Source organism: Schistocerca gregaria, chromosome 2, assembly GCF_023897955.1.
Source record: "Schistocerca gregaria isolate iqSchGreg1 chromosome 2, iqSchGreg1.2, whole genome shotgun sequence".
NCBI classification, from domain to species: Eukaryota; Metazoa; Arthropoda; class Insecta; order Orthoptera; family Acrididae; genus Schistocerca; species Schistocerca gregaria.
Window position 1 is genome coordinate 620,443,920 of NC_064921.1, and position 24,894 is coordinate 620,468,813.

General features: G+C 39.7%; 1 protein-coding gene across 1 annotated transcript in view; it reads right to left on the reverse strand.

The window, feature by feature from the left end:
- Positions 1-431: 431 nt before the first annotated feature.
- Positions 432-24,894, reverse strand: part of LOC126334605 (uncharacterized transporter slc-17.2-like) — a 285,173-nt gene continuing 260,710 nt past the window's right edge. Inside the window, exons 8-10 of the mRNA XM_049997008.1 lie at positions 21,731-21,886; positions 12,787-12,872; positions 432-2,265 (exon numbers count right to left, since the gene is read on the reverse strand). Of these exons, the coding sequence (XP_049852965.1) occupies positions 2,056-2,265; positions 12,787-12,872; positions 21,731-21,886 (452 nt within the window). The 3' untranslated portion in view covers positions 432-2,055. The remainder of the gene's footprint in view (positions 2,266-12,786; positions 12,873-21,730; positions 21,887-24,894) is intronic.

A 24,894-nucleotide genomic window follows, 5' to 3' on the forward strand; every position in this document is an offset into this window, starting at 1 on the left:
CATAAGTCAAAATTTCACCAAATCACTATGTTAGTAATTTGGCACCTTAGTGGTTTTTTTTTAAAGGCAGTGGACTATTCCATCACCAACTCCAGCACACACTAACAAATAAAAGTAATAATAATCATGTGTACAGCACACTGAATTGACCAAATAATTTTGTTTATGTCTTGAACATCTTAAATAACATCACTAATACAGCAGTGAAAAAACTGTATATATATATTTCAGTCACTAAGTGGCAGCAGAAAGACATGTAATAGTTAAGGAAATGTGCAAGCCTTCAGAGTCAGTGGCTGCTCCTCCTGGCAGAATGGATGAATGGGAAGGAAGAGGGATGAAGGTAAAGGGCTAGTGGCCATTAGGAAATGGGGAGAACATGGAAAACTTACCCAGAACCCTGGGTTAGGGAAGAAGGAAAGAACTAAAAAGAAACATTACAAACTTTTATTAGAAAAGCTAAATCTAGTGTTACTTTCACATTATATAGTGTGATGCACTTAACATTTTCACATCAAATTACTTTTGATTCATTATAATCAGTTCTCATGTAGGTGAATGGCGAGCAGGAACAACAACAATGCATTCTTGTAATTTTATTTACAGACATCAATTTCTTTTCCTATGGAACTATGCAGCTTTTTGGCAGTAGAATAGCAAATCTCTGTAAGACAAATTCTGTGATATAACTTTTTCTCTTGATATAATAAGAAATCACAAAGTAAAAATAGTTTTTTTGTGCTGGGGATGTGACTGTCAATAGGCCACCATTCAGAAGTTTACAGGAATCTTCATTGATCTCACCATTTGTTAAACATTGTCGGCGGCACAAAAGTTAATTTGTCATCTCAATGCCAGCTAAATGACTTCAGGACGTAACATTTTCTTTGGCATGAAACATATTCAAATCTTTGTAAGGTCTTACATCTTCAATCTTAAGCTGCTGACACAAGTTTATTGGAAAACTTCCAGGTGGTGGGCCATTCAGTGGCTGCAACAACAATGCAAAACTCCCTAAATTCAATATCTTTTTACCCCATGATTTCCTGTTAAACCTATAAAAGAATTATATCAGTGAATTTCTCTCATTGAGATCTCCTATTCTAGAACCAAAAAATAGCATAGTTCCATTAAAAAGAAAGACCTTGATGCCTGTAACTCAGTTATTAGTGAAGTTGTGAGAATAAATTGCTGTTCATTTCATGAACCCATGACAACTGTTCATTTGTGTGGGAACAGATTATAAATGTCTTTATTGGATCAAAAGTAATTTTAAACAAAAAAGTTATGCACATCACCATGTATGCGAGACTCATTTTCACACAAAGAGGAACCCACAGCTTTGTGAGTACAGCTACTTCTTGCACCAGTGTTGGACTAGATAAAGATCAACTTGCATGTCACATAGCCACAACATGAACCTGCATTAATAACTCCACATTATATGGGGCTGAAATTTAGAAATAAAATTTGGAAGTGGAAACGTGATTCGACTCAAAATATGGAGACAAAACTGGAAAAATGGCTCAAAAGTAAACGGTATTTACATGCAGAAGATTTAATGAGTGATAACTATGTAAAATAGTATCTATAAATATCCTCATGTATCCACTAATTTGAGGTAACTACATTTGTATTACTTTCTGAACAGCCCTTACTGTACAGGAACAGTGAAAGGTATAGTTTCAGTGAAGCAAAGAACAAGTATGTAAAATTATTAATTTATTTTAATGAATTGTCTGTATTTAAAGCTAAACAAAATTAGACTAACTGACAGACTGTTGTTTAAAACACTGCAAAATCCATATCTCATAATTAAGTGAACTCTGCCAGTACAAGAAAATGAGCCTGGTCTCAGGATGAAATGCAGTGTCAGCACTTGCTTCAGGAGAGAAACACTGAAAGCACCAGTCCTAAAATGAGTGCAGCATCTTTCACAAGATAATACTGATATCCACGTGCATCTGACAAGCTGATCACACGCAAACCAGGCAAATCTGTTGCTCCCTCAGAGGGAGTGGTAGGAAGAGCAGTGGCAGCAGTCAGCAGCAGATGCTAGGCACCGGCGGCATCCTTGGAGTCGTCGTCCGGCTTGGTAAGTGCACGCAGCTCTGCTGGTGGCACCTGAGTATGCATACGTTCATGTGCAGTGGTGGAGTTCCAGGGCTGCAGCTCGGATGTGGCACAGCAGGTGTAGACAGCACCTGGCGCAGCCAGCAGCACGCTAACCACGATGTAGACCAGCTGCCACTGTGCTGTTGTTTGCTGTGGGCACACATTATCATGTACACAAGAGGGATAGTTTAAGATGATTTTTTTGGGGGAGGGCGGGGGGCACTTAGCCCCTATTTAGAACTATGTACTCACTTACTGTGATATAAAATGTAAACAACAACAACAACAACAACAAGGCTGAGATTATAGGAGTTGAAGGAAATGAAAGGGAAGCAACAGCTGAGAAGGATGTGAGACAAGGTTACTGCCCATCCTCAGTGCTACTCAACCTGTACACTGCCTGACCTGTGAAAGAAACCAAGGAGACTTTTGGAAAGAGAATTAAAGTTCAGAGAGAAGAAATAAAAACTTTGATTTTAGTGATGACATTGTAATCCTGTCAGAGACTTAAAAGGCCATGGAAAATCTTTTCAACAGAATTGATGATGTCTTGAAAGGAAGTTATGACATAAACACCAATAAAAGTAAAATAAGGGTCATAGACTGTTTGAATTAAATTACATTATGCTGATAGGATTTGACTAGGAAATGAGAAATGAACAGTATTCGATGAGTTTTGCTATTTAGGCAGCAAAACATTGATGATGACTAAAGTAGAGAGGGTATAAAATGCAAACTGGTAATAGCAAAAACACTGTTTCTGAAAAAGAAGAGTTTGTTAATATCAAATATAAATTAAAATCTTAGGAAATATTTTCTGAAGTTGTTTGTTTGGTGTTTAGCCTCATTATGAAAGTAAAATGTGGATGATAAACAGTTCAGACAAGAAGAGAACTAATGAGAAGGAACTGAACTAAATTGGAGAAAATGGAAATTTATAGCAGAAATTGGCACAAATGAAGGATCAGTTGACAGAACACATCCCGATGCATCAAGGAATCGTCAGTTAGGTAATGGAAGATGGCATTAGGTGGCAGAGGGTAAAAACTGTAGGAAGAGACTGAGGTTTGATTATGGTGCAGTAAGTAGGTTCAGGTGGATGTAGGTTGCAGTAGTACTAACATGAAGATCTGCATCAAACCAGTCTTCAGATCTAAGACCACCACCACCACCATTGCCACCTAGATCACTACTGCAGACAACCCCACCACCATAACAACAACAACAACAACAACAAAAATTATTTGACATCATAAAATTGAAATAAAATTGATGGACCATATAAAGGGACACCCTTCTCTAGCATTACTTTTCCTCAACAGAAGTAGGCAATACTAAAAATAATTACAATTTTTTAAACAGGTTAATATTATCTCAACTGTTTTTCTAAAAAAAAACTGCATATGATTTTGTACTCAATGTAATATATTTCAGGCTACATTCCATAAAAAGAAATTATTTTTGTTGTTACAATTGCCATGTATTAGCTCTGTATGTACAGTTAAAATTACTTTTTTTTTTAAAGAAGTGTTTGAAATTACAAAATATCTGACACACTTAAAATTCCTATTACTAATTGCACAATCTGACGACTTTTCTTATTTTTACTTCTGGAGTCATGTATAAAATAATGATATAAATTGGCAGAGATTATTTTCTCAAGAAAATTTGTAAACTCTGGAATATTGTTAGTACCGCAGAATGGGTTAGTAGTGAGCATGCTTCTGATGTGATTGGACATGTTTTTATTTTTTGGCAATAACAATGCAATTTTCGATTTAAATGTGGAAATTGTAAAGACGTGTGATACAGATAAACATGAGAGAATAAAATTAACTGCTCAGGCAATTTTTTCAGAAGTTGTTAGATCAATTGGAACCATGAGAAGCGGTAATAACAAACATTTCAGCTTCAAGAAGAACTGGAGCCAACTATGAGAAAAAAGATAAGTAAAAAGTTTATTGTAAATCTTACTCCTCTTGAAGCTTATTAAAAAGTTAATTATGAAGCCAATGACAATCGGACGGGTTGGGGGGGGGGGGGGGGGGGCAGAGGGGAGGAGGAGGATAAGTATCATTGGGCACTTTTATTTGACTAGAAGAAATACTCTATATCTACGTCAATTTTTTTTAACCCTTAAAAATGGGCTGTGGAACAATAATTTCAACAAAAGAAGCTGTGTTTTACTACACTCTATATCATTTCAATAGAGCAATATGTGCACATCAAACAACTAAAGTGCTGCAAGACATGTAGGATGTAGGACCTACACTATTCTGTGTAATACAAAACACCAACATAAGCACACAGGACAAAAAAATTTGGCACCGCCCCCCCCCCCTCCCCCCAGGAGATATCACAGTAATTTTTCTACCCCTAGCCTTAGTTACAGCCTCAGTACAATGAGGGAGAATAGCCATGAGCTTCTTAAGGTATAAAATTTCCAGCTGAAGCCTCTCACTGTTGCTTAAATCACATAGAACTATCAAATTGTGGTGATGTTTACTGTTACTTTCACCAGCTGATCCTAATAGTTCCAGACATTTTTGACTGGGTGATCTATTTGGCCAGGATAGTTGTAACTGATGGTTCATCACACCATGAACATATGCATGCAGACTCATGAATGTGGCCCTTTTCATGCTGGAAAACAGAAGTGTCCATATAAGACTCATCATAGAGATGAAGAAGAAAGGGGAGGTCACTGAGAATGTTGACCTGAAGGAGTAGTACCAAGTAATGATATAAAAATCATTCCCCTTACAACAAAGAACCACCTTTGGCTGGAACTACACCCTCCACATACTATGGGCAAATAGCCCATTGAGTGGTTGGTGCACTCAGCAACATCATGACTTGTCAAACAACACTATATGCCTTCAATCAAATATTGCCCAGTTTCTGCATTGTCTGTCTCACTGAGAACATTCAGCTTTATGTACTGCTGAGATCAAATACCTCCCTCAAGGTAATGGGCCTGCAATGCCTATTATATGCAGTTTCTTTCACAATGTTTGCTCAAAAGCTAGTTAAAATGAACCTGCTTTCAGTGACTATAGCAAATCCTATTGGGACACAATAGCTCCATTCTGCCATTCTCTCATGTCTCCATATCTTGCTGTTCCGATTTAATACAACTAACTGCCACTTCACTATCATTGTCATGACTTATTACTATTTCTGCACCACCTACAGCACACCAAAGCCACTGATATACTCCTTTATGGGACTGACTAATATTTTTTGTGGTCAGTTTATTTTGTAACAAATAACATACAATCTGATAAATTAATGTAACAGAGCAGGGGTACCCAGTAAGGAGGGAGAAGATAGAGCGTGAGCCCTCCTGGTAGTCAGCATAGTCAAGTGTTTTTGTGAAGTCAAAAATAGAAATATACACTATTGGATCACAAGTTTCTGGATACCTGTTAGTGGCTGTTAATATGGGGTGCATTTATCCTTTGCCTTTGGCACTTTTAAATCTGCTGGGGGGACTTTAATAAGGTGCTTGTTTGTCTGGAGGAGTGGTAGCCCATTTTTCTCAGGAGCTCAAACCAAAGCAAGTAGTGATGTCGGACAATGGGGTCTGGAGAGAAGTCGCTATTCTAACCCATCCCAGGGGTGTTCCATTGATTTCAGGAACGGTCACTGGGCAGGCCAATCTATTTCAGAAAAGTTCTTGTCCACAAATTATTGCCTCACATTCACACATGCTGCTTTAAGACAGGATACATGTCATTGCTCTGAACTATTCCTCTACTGATTAGTAGTATGTAATGCTGTGAAGTGTGTTCACACCCTTCTTCAATTAGCATTTCCTTGAGAGAAATAAGGAGACCATACCCCACTGAAACAATGCACAATCACACTAAATGCATTTCTACTCCATAACTTACTTCCAACTCTACAAAGCAGTTATGCCATTGAATTTGTCTCACTGGTATCTACATTGACCTTTCAATATTTATGATGTCATTGTTCATGTATTCTATTGTGCACTATATTAATTGCCCCACATCCAGTCATCCTTATTTAGGTTTTCCACGATTTCCCTAAAACCCCTTCAGGCAAATGCTGAGATGGTTCCTTTAAAAATGCATCACCAGTTTCCTTCCCTCATTTCTTTTATCCAAGCTTGCTAGTGTGTTCAACAGGATGTTAAACACTAATCTCCTCTTAAATTACTTGTATTGATGTATGTTTAGCATCCATACATATTTAGTACCCATTGACAGAGAGAGAATATAAGAGAAGCACTTGGAAGTTCAACAAATGATCAGTTTTGTAAAAAAAATATGCAAAATCTTCACCTTGATTTTTTGGAAAGTAGTTGATGTGTTGTTATAATTATCATTCCAATTGCAATGTTCTTCAGAGTTTGATTTTTAATTTTAATGTTTTGTTGTAGCGTCTGCAGTGTCTAAGAAATTCAATAGCTATTTGATCAATAGCAAATAGAGTTTTTTATGCAACATCTGACATTTAATACTAAATTTCAGTCACAACAAAACCTGTCAGCTACAGTATGTTTTTATTATTTGTATTTTATTTGAGTAAAGTGTTCAATAGAACAGAACTGTTAGTTTTTGACATCATTTGCACATTATAAAATATGGTATTAATTATTTAAGTGCTTATTATTAAATAATGTCCATTTGTTGTTTGTAGTTGCAGATTTCAGCATAAGACACCATGCAAAAATATTGTAAGGTACTACTGGAAGTCACTGTAATTCTCTCCTTTCTCAGACCTCTTACAAACACCTGAAGATCCTTTTACACAATATTAATTTAAATGAAAACCTTAAAACTGCAATAAAATATCTAAAAGCTGTATATTCATCGGGCTGTTGGCAGATGTTATCTAAGTGTTTTGACAAACTCCCAACAATTGGCAGCCTATTGTTGTCTAACAGAAAATGTCAGTGCAAATATGTGCACCCCATTATTTACTTGCACCCTTTTGGAACAGTGATCTGAGATATGTTTTTTTAGTAGCAAACCTGTGGAAATGCATTTCGGGACTAAAGCATGTTGTGGTGATTCAAGTGTGTCCCTGCAGCAAGTGTAACATGTACTGATGAACGAAAATGTTGCTACAGTGGAGAAGCTTCTGAAGGGAAATAGGCATATTAATGTAAACAAATAGCCAATATTTTGTTATTCATTACACAATATTTTTCATGAAATATTGTTATTTGGTAAAAGGTCTGTAAGATGTTGACGAATTGAGAGATCGTCACGTCAGTGTCCGTGAGAAACTTTTGCGTGATTTCCAGGTTGAATGGAATAGGTTTCTAGACAGAATTGCTACAAGATATGAAATGTGAAATGGAAACATTGAGTACTAAATGGTACCACATCTCTTCATCAAAACCAAAAAAAGTTTGCACTTGCTCACTCTTTGGGATGCAAAAATAAAAAATCTTTCCATTCCTCTTTGGGCTACTATTAGTTTCCTGACAATGAACTCATTTAATGCTCATATCACACAACTGTATGGTAAGTTATCACTGGCAGTATACATTGGCCAAAAACTGTTTTCTTCAGACCAGTCAACTTATTGGATTTCAAAACTGAGGAGTATCTTCCAAAAGTTTGCCAATCTCTGTTCATACTTAGCAGTTGACCCAGATAGATATATTCTGTGACCTCTGAAGTTGCATAGTTCCAAAAGCTACATTTCCCTCTGGTGTCTGATTAATCAACATCTTCATTTTATCGTAGTTCATTTTTAGTCCAACTTCAGAGCAGATTGATGCAGGTTCACTAAGCAGTATTTGGAGTTATTCTATACTACTTGCATCTACATCTACATCCATACTCTGTAAGCCACTTGACGGTGTGTGGCGGAGGGTACCCTGAGTACCTCTATCGGTTCTCTCTTCTATTCCAGTCTCGTATTGTTCGTGGAAAGAAGGGTTGTCGGTATGCTTCTGTGTGGGCTCTAATCTCTCTGATTTTATCCTCATGGTCTCTTCGCGAGATATACGTAGGAGGGAGCAATATACTGCTTGAGTCCTCGGTGAAGGTATGTTCTCAAAACATCAACAGAAGCCCGTACCAAGCTGCTGAGCGTCTCTCCTGCAGAGTCTTCCACTGGAGTTTATCTATCATCTCTGAAACGCTTTCGCGATTACTAAATGATCCTGTAACGAAGCGCGCTACTCTCCATTGGATCTTCTCTATCTCTTCTATCAACCCTATCTGGTACGGATCCCACACTGCTGAGCAGTATTCAAGCAGTGGACGAACAAGCGTACTGTAACCTACTTCCTTTGTTTTCGGATTGCATTTCCTTAGAATTCTTCCAATGAATCTCAGTCTGGCATCTGCTTTACCGACGATCAACTTTATATGATCATTCCATTTTAAATCACTCCTATTGCGTACTCACAGATAATTTATGGAATTAACTGCTTCCAGTTGCTGACCTGCTATTTTGTAGCTAAATGATAAGGGATCTATCTTTCTATGTACTCACAGCACATTACACTTGTCTACATTGAGATTCAATTGTCATTCCCTGCATGCCCCATGCGTCAATTCGCTGCAGATCCTCCTGCATTTCAATACAATTTTCCATTGTTACAACCTCTCGATACACCACAGCATCATCTGCAAAAAGCCTCAGTGAACTTCCGATGTCATCCACCAGGTCATTTTATGTGTATTATGAATAGCAACGGTCCTATGACACTCCCCTGAAATCACTCTTACTTCGGAAGACTTCTCTCCATTGAAAATGACATGCTGCGTTCTGTTATCTAGGAACTCATCAATCAAATCACACAATTGATCTGATAGTTCGTATGCTCTTACTTTGTTCATTAAACGACTGTGGGGAACTGTATCGAATGCCTTGCGGAAGTCAAGAAACACGGCATCTACCTGTGAACCCGTGTCTATGGTCCTCTGAGTCTCGTGGACGAATAGCGCGAGCTGGGTTTCACACGACCGTCTTTTTCGAAACCCATGCTGATTCCTACAGAGTAGATTTCTAGTCTTCAGAAAAGTCATAATACGTGTTCGAAAATTCTACAACTGATCGACGTTAGAGATATAGGTCAATAGTTCTGCACATCTGTTCGACGTCCCTTCTTGAAAACGGGGATGACCTATGCCCTTTTCCAATCTTTTGGAACGCTACGCTCTTCTAGAGACCTACGGTACACCGCTGCAAGAAAGGAGGCAAGTTCCTTCGTGTACTCTGTGTAAAATCGAACTGGTATCCCATCAGGTCCAGCGGCCTTTCCTCCTTTGAGCGATTTTAATTGTTTCTCTATCCCTCTGTCGTCTATTTCGATATCTACCATTTTGTCATCTGTACGACAATCTAGAGAAGGAACTACAGAGCAGTCTTCCTCTGTGAAACAGCTTTGGAAAAAGACATTTAGTATTTCGGCCTATCATCCTCTGTTTCAGTACCATTTTGGTCACAGAGTGTCTGGACATTTTGTTTTGATCCACCTACCGCTTTGACATGAGACCAAAATTTCTTACGATTTTCTGCCAAGTCAATACAAAGAACTTTACTCTACTTTCGAATTCATTGAACGCCTCTCGCATACCCCTCCTCACACTACATTTCGCTTCGCATAATTTTTGTTTGTCTGCAAGGCTTTGGCTATGTTTATGTTTGCTGTGACGTTCCCTTTGCTTCCGCAGCAGTTTTCTAACTCGGTTGTTGTACCACGGCGTCTCTTTTTCCATCTCTTACAATCTTGTTGGCACATACTCATCTAACGCATATTGTACAATGGTTTTGAACTTTGTCCACTGATCCTCAACACTATCTGTACTTGAGACAAAACTTTTGTGTTGAGCCGTCAGGTACTCTGTAATCTGCTTTTTGTCACTTTTGCTAAACAGAAAAATCTTCCTACCTTTTTTAATATTTCTATTTACGGCTGAAATCATCGATGCCGTAACCGCTTTATGATCGCTGATTCCCTGTTCTGCGTTAACTGTTTCAAATAGTTCGGGTCTGTTTGTCACTAGAAGGTCTAATATGTTATTGCCACGAGTCGGTTCTCTGTTTAACTGCTCAAGGTAGTTTTCAGCTAAAGCACTTTAAAAAATTTCACTGGATTCTTTGTCCCTGTCACTCGTAATGAACGTTTGAGTCTCCCAGTCTATATCCGGCAAATTAAAATCTCCACCCAGATCTATAACATGGTGGGGAAATCTACTCGAAATATTTTCCAAATTATCCTTCAGGTGCTCAGCCACAATAGCTGCTGAGCCAGGGGGCCTATAGAGAGATCCAATTACCATGTCTGAGCCTGCTTTACCGTGACCTTCGCCCAAATCATTTCACATTTCGGATCTCCGCCAATTTCCTTCGATACTATTGCACTTCTTATCGCTATAAACACGCCTTCCCCTTCACTGTCCAGACTGTCTCTGCGGTATACATTCCAATCTTTTAGGATTTCATTACTGTTTACGTCTGGTTTCAGCCAACTTTCTGTCCCTAGTACTATATGGGCGTTGTGACCGTTTATTAATGAGAGCAGTTCTGGGACCTTTCTATAGACGCTCCTGCAGTTTACTATTAGCACATTAATATTGTTATTCCCTTTTCATTTTGCCTACTCCTACCTTGCAGCGTCTCAGGAGGCGTCTTGTCGGGCCTAGGGAGGGAATTCTCTAACCTAAAAAACCCCCATGTGCGCTCCACATGTACTCAGCTACCCTTGTAGCCGCTTCCGGCGTGTAGTGCACGCCTGACCTATTCAGGGGGACCCTACATTTCTTTACCCGATAGCGGAGGTCGAGAAATTTGCACCCCAGATCCCCGCAGAATCGTCTGAGCCTCTGGTTTAAGCCTTCCACTCGGCTCCAAACCAGAGGACCGCGATCGGTTCTGGGAACGATACTACAAATAGTTAGCTCTGATTCCACCCCGCGAGCGAGGCTTTCCGCCTTCACCAATTCCGCCAACCGCCTGTACGAACTGAGGATGACCTCTGAACCCAGACGGCAGGAGTCATTGGTGCCGACATGAGCAACAGTTTGCAATCGGGTGCACCCAGTGCTCTCTATCGCCGGGTACAAATAGTACAATGTCATCAGCGAACTTCAGGTTACCGGCACTTAATGTCTTTCCAGAATATGGATTCTCTTCGATTTCAAATCTAATTTAGACATTGCTTTTTGAGAACTGCTGAAAATAGTTTTGGAGATATGGAGTCACCTTGTTTTATACCTTCTTCGATGAGAAATTCAGTGGTTTCTTCAGCTACATCCACAAACGCTGTGGAGGTTTTGTATATGTTCTATAAAACTTTAATATAGGCATATTCTATTCCTTGCCCTGTTAGAGCTTCAAAGACAGGTGGGTAACTGATGTAACCGAATGCCTTTTCAAAATCTATGAAGGCAAGGCAGAGAGGTAGATGATACTCATTTGTTCTACTAATTGTTTCGCTTAGAGTGAGGATATGATCAATAACCGGTATACTGAACCCCTACACGAAATCCAGCTTGCTCAACAGGTTGGGCCAGGTCAATTGTAGTGCTCAATCTGGTGGTCAAAACTGTAGTAAAAACTTTGTACAGTGTGGACAGGAGGCTTATTGGGTGATGATAGATCCTTTGTTATGAATCAGGATTATTTTGGTTTTATTCCAATGTGTTGGTAATTATCCACTGTGCAAACAATATGAAAATATTTTAGCTAAATGCTTTATAGATTCGTCATTCATCAGCTCTAAAATATCGACTGAGAGGTCGTCACTACATGGAGCGGTACCTTTTTTCATCTTGTCTATCGCAAGTCCGACTTCTGAGGGGAGTATTTCTGAGATATGGGAAACAGAGGCATCCAATTCGTTTGGGATTGAGATGATATCATTAGCTTTACTGTGTAGGTCGCTGCAAAATGTTCTCAATATGTTCAAGTATTTCTTTCTTATCTGTAATTCGGTCTTCGTCTGTGTCTAACGATATTGTTGATTTTTTCCAATAATAAACCTCCTCTTGGCTATCTTTAAACTAGATTTATTTTCAAGACCGGCTTTTAGCGTATCTTCTTCATACTTCTGGATGTAATTTTTCATGCTCTTATCTAGATCCTTGCACTGTTATTTATAGACTATCTCATCTTCAGCCAACAGCCTCGCAGCAGTGCTAACACCAGTTCCCATCACATCACCGAAGTTAAGTGCTGTTGGTGAGTGGGGTGCACTCAGCCCTTGTGAGGCAAACTGAGGAGCTTCTTGATTGAGACGTGGTGGCTCTGGTCTCAGAAACTGACATACAGCCGGGAGAGCGGTGTGCTGACCACATGCCTCTCCACATCCGCATCCAGTGACGCCTATGGGCTGAGGATGACACGGTGGCCGGTCTGTACCATTCGGCCTTCATGACCTGTTCGGGAGGAGTTTTTTTATCTTCGTCTGTTTCTACTTCTTCTTCTCTTATCCATCAGATTCACTGTTTTATTTGTCAGTTTCTTTGGTTGATTTTGAGATTTGCACAAGCCACCCACTTCTTCAGCTGCCGTGATTTGTACCTTTTCTGCTTCACATTCTTTTAATTTTATCTTAATTCTTTCTTGAAATTCCTCTTTCCTTTGTTCTACTTTTTTAAATTTAAAATTACATCATCATCATCATCTGAGTAAAGCTGAGACACCTTAGTCGGTAGTAGGATGTTTTGTACTTACATTGTTGTAGGTGAGCACGCTGACGATGAGCGGCGATATAAAGGCTGCCGTGAAGCCGAGGGTGCAGCTGACGCCCATCAGGATTCCTGCAACAGGTCGAATGTAATGCAGTTCACTTTAGTTAATTGCAAGTCCCATAGATCAAATCCACCATAAACACTATAGCATGGAGTAGGTCAATTGCCAAAATTGCATGTACACGTATTTCAGAAAACAAAGGTAGCTACAAGGTCATGTACATCGTACAGGTCAGTATTTCACTGTTTATTTCTTTTCGCGACTTAGTATTAGAAGGGTTTATAAAAATGAAAGAATGTTGATCTATGTTAGAAAACAACATCACTCTCTGTCAGACATTTTAATTGGATGAGTAACTTGTCAAAGTATTTTATAGCTATTACTGTTGCACCAAAATCATATTTTTCCTTTTTTGAATACAGGCTACAGGTTATGTCTGAAACTCAACTGTCACTGAAGACTGAACCTATACAGGGTGATTCCATGATGATGTTACAAACTTTCATGGATGTTGGAAAAGGATAAACATATCTATGTGAGGTAAGAGACCTAGTCCACAAATTACCAAGTCGAAAGTTATAAGTGAAAACCGTTCAATAAGTAATGCACTTCTTTTTTCTGAAAGCAGGTTGATTTTTTTTGTAGGATTCCAGTACATCTTATTACCTCCCACTCTTTTGCCTCGAAACACTATTTTTCAACACAATCTCCGTTCAATGCAACGGCTTTACGCCACCTTACTGGGAGGGCCTGTATGCCCACACTGTACCTCTCTACTGGTCGTCATCAGAGACAACGTCTTGCTGCACCAATAACCTCCCCATCACCCATGTACTGCTTCTCATGGAGTGCGTACTTCATTTTGCCAAACAGGTGGATATCTGAAGATATGAGACACGAGCAGCACAGTAGATCAGTGACAGACGCCTTGACTAACGACTCATCATGCCAGACGCCTTGCCGAAAGACTCATCGTGCTTTTGTTTATTGCCAGATCTCCTTAGACATTCTGCAAGTGGCTATGAATGTGTGCGGTGCTTTGGTTTTCCCAAAAACAAACTCAATGATAGCTTTCTCTTCCTAATGCACCTCCGTTACAGAAGCGATTTTGACGTTATGTATATCGAAGCCAACTATCGGAACTTCAAGAAACTATAGGAGTTGAAGCGAGAATATGGTGGCACAGAGAGATACTGACGTGGTCAGTGAACTGGGGCCCTATTCTGTATTGTCCATATCGATCGATGTAGTTGGTTCGTTTCGGTAGTGACGTCATTTTCAGTTCTTTATCGAAATATGCTATTCAGAAAGCTTCTGAGACTTGTTACCGAACAGTCCTCCCACCGATTTTACGACAATTGTACCGAGAGGGTTTGGATTTCGGTGTGGCCCTGTCGATCGTGGTTTATGTACATCTATAATTTGTTATTTTAAACATATTTAGCGGGTTTACCTTTGGATTTAGTGATTGTGTTACTAAAGAATCACCAGAGGACGCATCCGGTTGGAAAGTGAGTTTATAGTAGACTATTTTCCTTTGTTAGAAATATGGTTAGGTTAGGTTGTTACTATGAATGATTACATCCAAAAAGAAAACGTTTTCGGTCAATATTCTCTCAAAATACGTGTTATTTTAATGCAAACGAGAGTTTAAAGATCATTAAATAGCAAGAGATCGGCTCTGCTTACGTATATTACTGAGTGTGAACTGACGTTCCTAGTGACTTTGTGTACTTTTTCCCACAAATGATTTAGTTAGTAATCATCGGACCGTGTTTACAGCTTTCAAGTAACAATGGAAAGCAATTATGTGAAGCCTGATATTAGAAACCTTCCAAACTTTTACGCATTTCTGACTTACGCAGCACCGTTTGGCAACGAAGTCAGCCTACGTTCCTCGCAATAATACAAGAATTCAGCCACGCGTAGCTGTTATTTAGCGTAGCCAAGTGGTCGAAAAAATTCAACGAACAATTTAGAACAAAATGAGAAAAAAAGTGGTTAGCGCACGGGATTGCTACACGTAAGGACACGGGTTCACGCACGGATGGGTGAAAAAAAAAATCCTCTTCATATACCGGTATGCAACACGTTCTGAGACTTCGTGTAAGTTAAGATTTTTCTGCAATATTTCTTGCATGTAAGAGCGCACTTCCTCAGTAATGATTTCGTGATTTCTGTGCGTTTAAAATACGAAATTGTTGGAGATGAAATTGCTGTAAGTGAAACAACCGACAGCGACCTTTATATTTTTTCTTGTCAGAAATAATTCACCATTTTTTCCGAATATGTAGCGATTTCCGAGTATGCGGTTAGACAGGAATCTAAGAGCACAACTAACATTACTGGGAATGTAACTAGTAGCAGTCATCTTCACAATCTTACTTGTCACAAGTCTTTATCTGCGATCGAATCCTCAAAAACAGTAGACAGAGATGAAAGATCTCCGCCGTAATATTTTTAGACTGTAGCACCATATACGAAACATTTTCATTCATGAGGTGCATGTTATACACTTCGACGAACTGCAGGAGTTCTCGAAAACGGTTTTTTTCAGTTTTGTTTTTAAGACCGAAATCGTTGACGTATCATATAGGGAAATGGGCTACTTAATCATTTGAATCTCTAGGAGCAAGTTATAACCACATTCTGTTTATCTTCTTATTCTTTGAAAGTCTCAATCAAGTCCAACATCAGCGTTCGCTGTTCCATGGAGATTCTAATAAACAGATGTTTTTGCGGTCTTGCCTACACAACCGCATGAAAACAACGCACAAGCTTTATTCATGTTGTCCTAACAGTTCTGTTGAATATGTGTGGTACATGTGAAACAAAGCCAGCGACTATGCAAGCTGCTACTTTATTACTGTCTGGGTTTGAACAGTATATGTGCCCTTCATTTACATGTAAGAGTGTGATTTGTCAGTAATGAGTTTTTTCGATACCATGACTTCAGTCTAAGAACACTAAAACGAAAGACTGAACAATAGATGAAATCGAATCACTTTCAGACCATTTCTCTACCGTTCCATTCTCGAATTATAGCTCTCAGTCATCACCTAATGGTTACAATTTTTAGCACAGTCTACAAATACTGCCCAAAACTGTTCAATAATAAGTGCCTCTACATACCCACGGTTGCTGTTTTTGTTTCAAACAAAACACCCATAAACGACAATCACAATAGCAATCCTTAACGCGCCCGTGTCGTCTGCTAGCCGCTTTGTGTTGGTGGCGCTGTGCGCGCTGCAGTGCGCATGCGCGGATGTGCGGCCGCTTGCTTTTGATTGGCTTGCGCGACGCGAACCGACAACAGCGCTTCGGTTCTCTAGACCCGAACGGTATCGCTACCGAAATGCATACTGAATAAAGATGGGACTTTAATTCGAGTACTAGACCGTTCGGTGCTCTTGAGTACCGAAACGATCGGCACAATGGCGGAAAGATACAGAATAGGCACCCTGGCGCCGCCCCAGAACCACTAACCTACACATTGGATGGGTGAACTGCCCATCGCTAAAAAAACTGTAGGGACCATCTTCATTGCCAACCCCAGTCAAGTTGGCTACAGGAACCATTTTTTATTGGAGGATGCGCACTGATGTGTTTTGTCCGAGGAAACAAAACTACTGAGAGACGCTATCTCGCACTCAATTCGTTGCAGTTCTTGATAGGCTAGCAGTGGTATTTTAGTTGCGGCATTTTTTGCGAGAGGTCTTTTGGTTTCCACCGCCAATGGAAGCAACTACACTCTGCTATATTCAAATTTTGCTCGTAGCAAAATCCGTTTCTTATTGAGCTGCACAGCAAGAAATCAGTATTACAGTTCCGTCAATATCAGAGCAGTAAGCTTTGTTGGTACGCTGCCCCTCTTTGCATGATTACTCAGGCTCATTACTTTCATATGGCCAGGAAAAGATACATTCTGGAGATTCATCTGTTGCTCTCCAGTCAATACCGTCTCCAGGGAATGGACAAGTTATCACTATTTTTCATGTGTTTCTATGTCTTTTCATGTCGACTTCGCTCGAGCCACAGTAAGTCTGTGGATTGCTAGATAAGAAAATGTTTTTGGCTGACAAATTTCCGCCTTTGTAATGAGACTGCCTAGCGTTTCTGTGTTTTATTAAGAACATAACTGATTTAATTATGGTTGTATGTCGGTTACTGGTTTCTAGTTACCCTGTTCCCTTCATTTATCAAGTTATTTATGTTGGCAATCGAATTCCCTGCTGCAAGAGGAGTTTCTGATGTTTCTATGGTCCAGGGAGCAGAAGATTAAGACCATTTTAATCTAATGGTAGGGGAAACGGTGACAAGAAAAACTCCTCCCTTCTCTCATTCCGTCACCACACCAACATACACAGGAGAGATGGCTTAAAAAGCTGATGGAATGTATTCCAACTAATAGAACAAGAAGAGGGCACCTGAGAAAAGTATGGGAAATGTGTGACGTAATCAACCCTAATGCACAGTAGGAAATATCCTATACAGGTCTGCATCGATTATATCATGTATGAACAAAATAGAATCTTTGTATTCAAATCTGGTCTCACATAGCAGTAACGTATGTGATCTGCCATTGTATTGTATATAAATTTAACAAGTGTGTAATTCAGTTAACAAAACATAAACGTCTTAATGCTATAAAAAGTATGAATAAAATTTACATATCGATTTATGAAGAACGATTTAAACGCGTTTGTTGAATATCTATGTAACTGTTTAGCTCTTTGATGTACATGTGTATTATTACCTCTGTTCTTCTTCCTCCCACTAGGCGAGGTGTTACGTTCCGGTTGTTGGTTGTTGTGAGTATGAGAGATGTTTGAGTTGTGAGGGAAAGATAGAGTTGGAGGTTAATTGAAATGGAGAAGTATGATTGTATATTGCTGTGAAACAGTGTTTGGGAAAAACACAAGGGTCGAAATGGAGAAACGTTTTGCGTTTAGTATTTACAGCCCCTCTGTGGAAATAGTATGTTTTTAATAAAATATTTATCATAACAATCACAATTTCAATTAGTCACACTTGATAGCTAGTTTTGATCACATTTAATGATCATCTGCTGAGCTCATTAATCACGAATTTACTCGCGAGTATTTCACTTATTTCTCACAACTAATGATTAATCGATGAAGATCGTCATCAGATGTGATCGAAACCATTATCAAGTGACACTAATTACAACTGAGACTAACAGTAAATGATTCAAAAACACTGATACAGCTTTGACTTCTCTCATGCAATATGTCATCCATTGTTAAAATAAATTTTGTCCATACAGCTAAAAACTCGTCACAACAATCATACCTTGGAGTGGAGACAACGAGACCAGCAAAATGAACAGCTAAAGCACAAAATTCACAATTCACCAATGTGGACATGCCTTTCAGTTTCAGTGCAAAATGAATATCATCCGTGCAGTGGATATGTCATAACAGACAGACAGTCATTACTCAAAGTGCATGTTGCAAGGAGGTGTCAGAGGATTTTGCAAAAACAGACATAATGTTTTACGGGATAACAGCAATCAGTGATTTTATAATGTTACTTAAAAACCGTCTTGATTGGATTTTTTTTTATTCATATGACCGGTTTCGGTTCATTCAGAACCATCTTCAGATCTATAAAAATAATGATACTAATTTACTATTTCACGGAAGCGAATTCCTGATATTTCAGTTACAGGAGTAACCCGTCCAAATCCAGCAATTTTCACATGCTACGTCACATACAATTGGTTGGCAGAGTGCACGTCATTTATATTAATCATAACACTATTACCGACAGGTGGCGCCTGGTACATTTGTTACATTCCATTTGCATATACTGTATTCAGTAGATCTTTTTTTAAATTAAAAATACTTAATTAAAATATGTAGATGTCAAGGTTAAAATCTGTACTTGTCAGCATTAATTTAAAAAAAAAAACAGTAAAATTATCATTTTTATACGATCTAAAAAACATAGGGCGATTTATATATCTATGTTGATGGTGTGAACTTGTTTTCCTCTACGGTCTGCTTCCGTATTTCCCGCCATTTCGGTGTTGTGCCGCGGTCCGCTCAGTCGTCTGCCATCGCCGCGGGCAAGAGGGCCGCACAGGAGGGTCCCGTCAACGACGCCAGGCACTGCACGCGTCTTCCGGCTTCTCCTCGGCGCACCATCTCTCATCCCTCGGCCTGGATCTCCACACCCAACAGTTGTCATATTAGTAGGTCGTCATAAATGCTAAAATAGGCGTTATGATTGAATTCGCTTTGCTCGTTGAGGATTAAATCCGGATCTTTATTTTTGTGGGTGTATATTTCAGTTTCTTCCAAAATGTTAAGAAACCGTCCCTTATGAGCCCTATGCAGGATGTCTAAATTGTGTTAAATGTTCGTGACTGAGTGCTTTATCGCAGCCATATGCGCCCCAAAAGCTGTTTTGTTTTGAGAGTAGGTGTGCTCCCTGAATCTGGTTTCAAAGTTCCTACCCTATATATTGTTTACAGCAGTCATTACATTTGATCTTATATACACCTGAATCCTGAAATTTATTCCTACTATTACATATTCTACGCCGGAGCTTCAATTTTAACGTGTTATTTGTTCGGAACCCTATTTTAACGTCGGATTTACGAAAGCATCTTTCAATTTTATCTGTAATTCTTCCATTGTAAGTGAGAGCTACATATTTTTTCTTGTTGTTCCTCTTAACTGCTACTTGACTTCCTTTTATTTGTTCCATTTGCCTCTTCTTTATCTTCCTATAAATATTCATCACCTGCTTACACGTATATCCGTTCGCTACGGCCACTTGTTTTAAAACACTTAATTCCTTTTCTACTTCCTGTTGGCTTAGTGGATCTCTTAAAAGCCTGTATACCATCGAAGTAAAATATGCCCATTTGTATTGCGGTGGGTGACAAGAGCGCTCATTGATAACGAGATCTGTACACGTAGGTTTTCTGAATATGCTAAATTCATGCTTGCCATCTTTCTTTATTAGTGTTAAATCTAAGTAATCTATACGGTTGTTTTCTTCCAATTCCATGGTGAATCTAATTTTCGGGTGTTGAGAGCTCATTTTTTGTGCTAAGTTTTCTATATCATTTTTATCTCCTTTGTATAATAAAATGGAGTCGTCAACATATCTCTTGTAATATACAATTTTCTCAGCGATATTAGGATTTTCATCAAAGAATTTGTTTTCTAAGTGATTTACAAATATGTAGCCAGCCAGCGTCCCAGATAAACTGTTCCCCATTGCCAGCCCGTCTTTCTGTTGATAAATTTTACCATTGAAAGTAAAGTAATTGAACGACAAGACTTGTTCCAACATTTCCGACATATCGTCGGACTTTCAACATTAGCAACAGTTACGAATTTGCTGAGCAAATTAAAGACGTACTTATACCTCAGAATGCGTCATTAGCTTCATTGGATATCACCAATCTGTACACAAACATTTCCGTAAAAGAAACGATTGAGATCATTAAGGACAATCTCCTCACTCGTGGTAAATTGGCATGGTAATTAATATAAATGACGTGCACTTTGCCAACCAGTTGTATGTGACGTAGCATGTGAAAATTGCTGGATTTGGACGGGTTAGTCCTGTAACTGAAATATCAGGTACGCTCTGGTACATTTTATGTTGATTAGATAGGATGAAAAAGATTCGATTCCGCGAAATAGTAAATTAGTATCATTATTTTTACAGATCTGAAGATGGTTCTGAATGAACCGAAACCGGACATACGAATAAAAAAAAATTGGTGTCAGAGAAGTTATGTCACAGAAGAATTTGCAGATGGAATATTGGAAAGATGGGAGACTCTGGAAGCTAGGATACAAGGAACTACTAGAAGGGCGTGCTGAAAAGTGATGCTTGCGAATTTTTTTATTCTGTTCTCAATATCGGTTGAGGTATTAAATGTCATGGCAATGGCCTTGCCGCAGTGAATACACCGGTCTCCATAAGATCATCGAAGTTGAGCGCTGTTGGGCGTGGCCGGCACTTGGATGGGTGACCACCCAGCCACCATGCGCTGTTGCCATTTTTCGGGGTGCACTCAGCCTCGTGATGCCAATTGAGGAGCTACTCAACCGACTAGTAGCGGCTTCGGACAAGAATGCCATCATAACGACCGGGAGAGCGGTGTGATGACCCCACGCCCCTCCTATCCGCATCCTCCACTGAGGATGACACGGCGATCGGATGGTTCCGGTAGGCCACTCGTGGCCTGAAGACGGAGTGCTTTATTAAATGTCATAAATATTACTCGGTCGACTTTGCCCCTTCGCTGACACAAGTTGCAACCCTTTGTCGCTAGAGGTCTCCAAATTTTATTGTATAACATAGAGATGTGTAATGCAACTATGTCTTTGTGTGAGAAAGTAAAACGACAAATTCGAGAAGATTGTCGACACATGGAGTATCCTTGAGCCAGAGAACGCACGAGGACTGCGACATCTGCAACAGTTCCTACGCCGCGGGTTCACTGTCCTCGATCATCCTCAATACTGTCCTGACTTGGCCCCAACCGACTTCCTTATTTTTCCAAAACTTATAAAACACCTTCGAGGACTCCATTTTGATAGTGATGCAGGTGAGGTTGCAGCTGCATCAACAAAGTGATACATTCTACAGTGGCGGGATCGATAAACTTGTCTCCCGTTGGGAGAAATGTATTAATCGCTAGAGTGACTATGTCGGGAGGTTAATATGTTGACAAGAAGAATAAAGATGTAGAATGTTTTACTTGAAAAGTTTTAGGAGTTTTCACATAAAATCAGAGACATTACTTTTCAGCAAGCCCTCATATAATGTTGTATTAAACGGTAATAAAACACTAATGATTTCTCTGTCTTTTATGGTTACGAGTGTGTGCCCCCCACAGCCTTGTGAACTTTGGATGTTTGTGTCGCGGGCCTACCTGCGAAGTTGGGGCTGAGGTCGACGAGGCTGGCGAGCGGCCCCGAGGAGATGGCACCGCTGACGGCGGTGGCGGCGGCCAGCAGCACGGCGGCCCACACCGGCTGGCAGCCGCAGAACGCCAGGCCCAGCGTCACAACACCCATCACCGGGCAGCCTGTAACCGCACCCCGTCATCCGCTAATGTTACCTGCATATTCTGCTGTGGCATGTTCAGCACTATATACTGAGGTGACCAAAGTCGTGGGATACCTCCTAATACTGTGTCGGGCCTCTTTTTTCCTGGTGTAGTGCAGCAACTCGTCGTGGCATGGGGTCAACAAGTCGTTGGAAATCACCTCCAGAAATATTCAACCATGCTGCCTCTATAGCTGTCCAAAAGATTGCGAAAGTGTAATACATAAGCTTTCTATTGCTGTTTAGGAACATGAAGTCCACGAATCGCTGCAAATAGTCTCCAAGTAGCTGAAGACAACCATTTCCAGTCAATGATCGGTACAGTTAGACCAGAAGACCCATCCATTCCATGTAAATGCAGCTCACACAATTATGGAACCATCACCATCTTGCGCAGTGTCTTGTTGAGAACTTGGGTCCATGGCTTCATGGGATCTACACCATCATCATCACAGCTCAAGTGAATGTAGGTAAATGCTCTTATTGACCATATGGTTCATCACATGGTGTTCATATTTGGTATCCATATACAGGGTGCTCCATTGATAGTGACCGGGCCAAATGTCTCACGAAATAAGAATCAAACGAAAAAACTGCAAAGAACAAAACTCGTCTAGCTTGAAGGGGGAAACCAGTGGCACTATGGTTGGCCCGCTAGATCCCGCTGCCATAGGTCAAACGGATATCAACTGCGTTTTTTAAAATAGGAACCCCCATTTTTTATTACATATTCGTGTAGTACGTAAAGAAATGTGAATGTTTTAGCGATAAAAGCGTCCCCTGCAGAGTTCAAGCCACCATAAAGGCAAAGGATGAACGCCCCCCACATTAATGTCCACTAACAGTTGTCCAGTTAGTTATGATCAGTTAATGTTCATAGATCGGTGGCGCTACTTGCTCTCTGCTCGAGAGGTAAATATCGCTCTGACAAAATGAACGAAAAGTTAATAAGGGTTCTTAATAACAGCTCACAAGATTTTTTTCTGGAAGCTTTCTGAGGTAGAATTTCATATATTTTGGTTTTCATTTTGTCAGTGTCAGTCAGTCATCAGCCTCTATACGTTGTTTGCTCCAGAGTACCGACAGCTCTAAACTTACAGCTTTTTGTGTTCCAATTTAAACATGGGCAAGTATATTCCATGCAGCGCACACCACGTGAAGAACTATTCTTCGTTATTATCATTGGTTCGTTGGTCCTGCATGCTTTTGCCCTCCTCTCAATCCAAACATATGTCTACTCATATTACAGATCCTAAATGTACATATAATGTTCTGCTCATTGCCGAATCGTCACTCATTTCTTCAACACGTTTGCAGCAATACACGAATGAATACACTAGAGTGCTGTTAACGAAAAGTTTATACCTCCTTATGTACTACAAGCACAAGAGTACCACGCCTGATTCTGCGCGAAATCTTCCGGATACGTTCAGATGGTAAAAATTTCTTCCATCAAACCTTCTAATATAGTTCTTCATTCTCCACTGAATCTAAAGGTTACTAATAGAACCTTCCATTTTGCCCGGTAGTAATATATAAACAAAATTCTATTCAAGCTGGATCTGGAAGACCTCTGTGGATATATGCCCAATGATAATGACGAGAAAAATCTGTATAAACTACTTCTTCAGCATCAGTTCTGACTCTGGCGGCTTCGCTAATGATGTGTAATCATCAACTAATGTATGTCCATCATTTTTATTTTTAATTCTTTAGACGGACGCCATTCCAGTCAGCACATTCATTAATTCGATAATGAAGAAAATTAGTGAGTGCCATCTGTCTATGAATCATGTAATATTTGTTTCGCTTGTGTTTGTATTTGAACTTTTTTTGTGTTTATCAGACTGAGATGGAGAAACCGGTCGTCATATGCCTAGACGAAACTGGAAAGTCACCTAGAAGCCATAGTCGGGGTGCACCAGATCAAAGACAGTAGTTGTAATGGATGACTCCATTCAGACAGCTACACACATAACATATCTAAAGGAAAAGTAGAGAGATGTTTTAATTCATTTCACGAGTTAGATTTATGTCTGGTGCTTAACTACAAGAGAAAGACTGAACTTTGGCATTCTCGGAACATAGAACAAGGGACATATAGTACCTCCATCATGCTGTCCTAGCGTATTTGAGCGTATCTTAAGCCACTGGACTTCCATTGGAGGATACAAATTGCAAAGCCCACAGTGGCCCTGCAAATTTAAGTTTAAACTGTTTTTGCATGATATCTTACGCTGAATACCAAGATAATTATTTTAAAATGTCACGTCGGATTGGTTCATCACTCTTATCCAATCCGAGCTTATGATCCACCTCTAAAGACCTAGACGTCGACGAGACAATAAACTCTAACCTTCCTTCATTACTTCCTTCCTGATGAAAATACACCATGCGAAGTTCTCCATCGTCTTATAGATAAACGAAAGTGTTGACTCTTTCCGCATTTACAGCCGCTATCATTTTTGCGGCGGGGACGTTCGCACTAGTTATAAGCTGCTGATAAAGCCTACCAACAGAAATAGAATTTCTTTCGTACATAGTGTCAGGTAGTTCATTTACGTATACACACACGTTAACTATGAAAACTAATGGATTGAGATGTAAGAACACCAAATCCTCTAAAAAAAATCGTAAAATCACAGCAACACAAAGTAAAATATTAACGTGACAAAATCTTTATTAGTGGTTGAAGTAGCTCATAATACGCACTCTTAAGCTCTCCAGACAAGATACACTTCTAAATACAAACTGATACATAATAACAGAATTGTTTGGAATATGACCCACGCTGGAGTCTGATGAGACGAGTATGGTTAAGTAATAGAACACAGTACGTTGTCCTTGACGGCGGGTGATCATCACAGATAAGAATATCGTTGGGAGTGCCCCATCGAACTGTGACACTACCCTTATTATACTCTAGATACGCAAACTATCTGACAGACAGGGTAAGCAGCAACCTGTGGTTGTTTGCTGATGATGCTG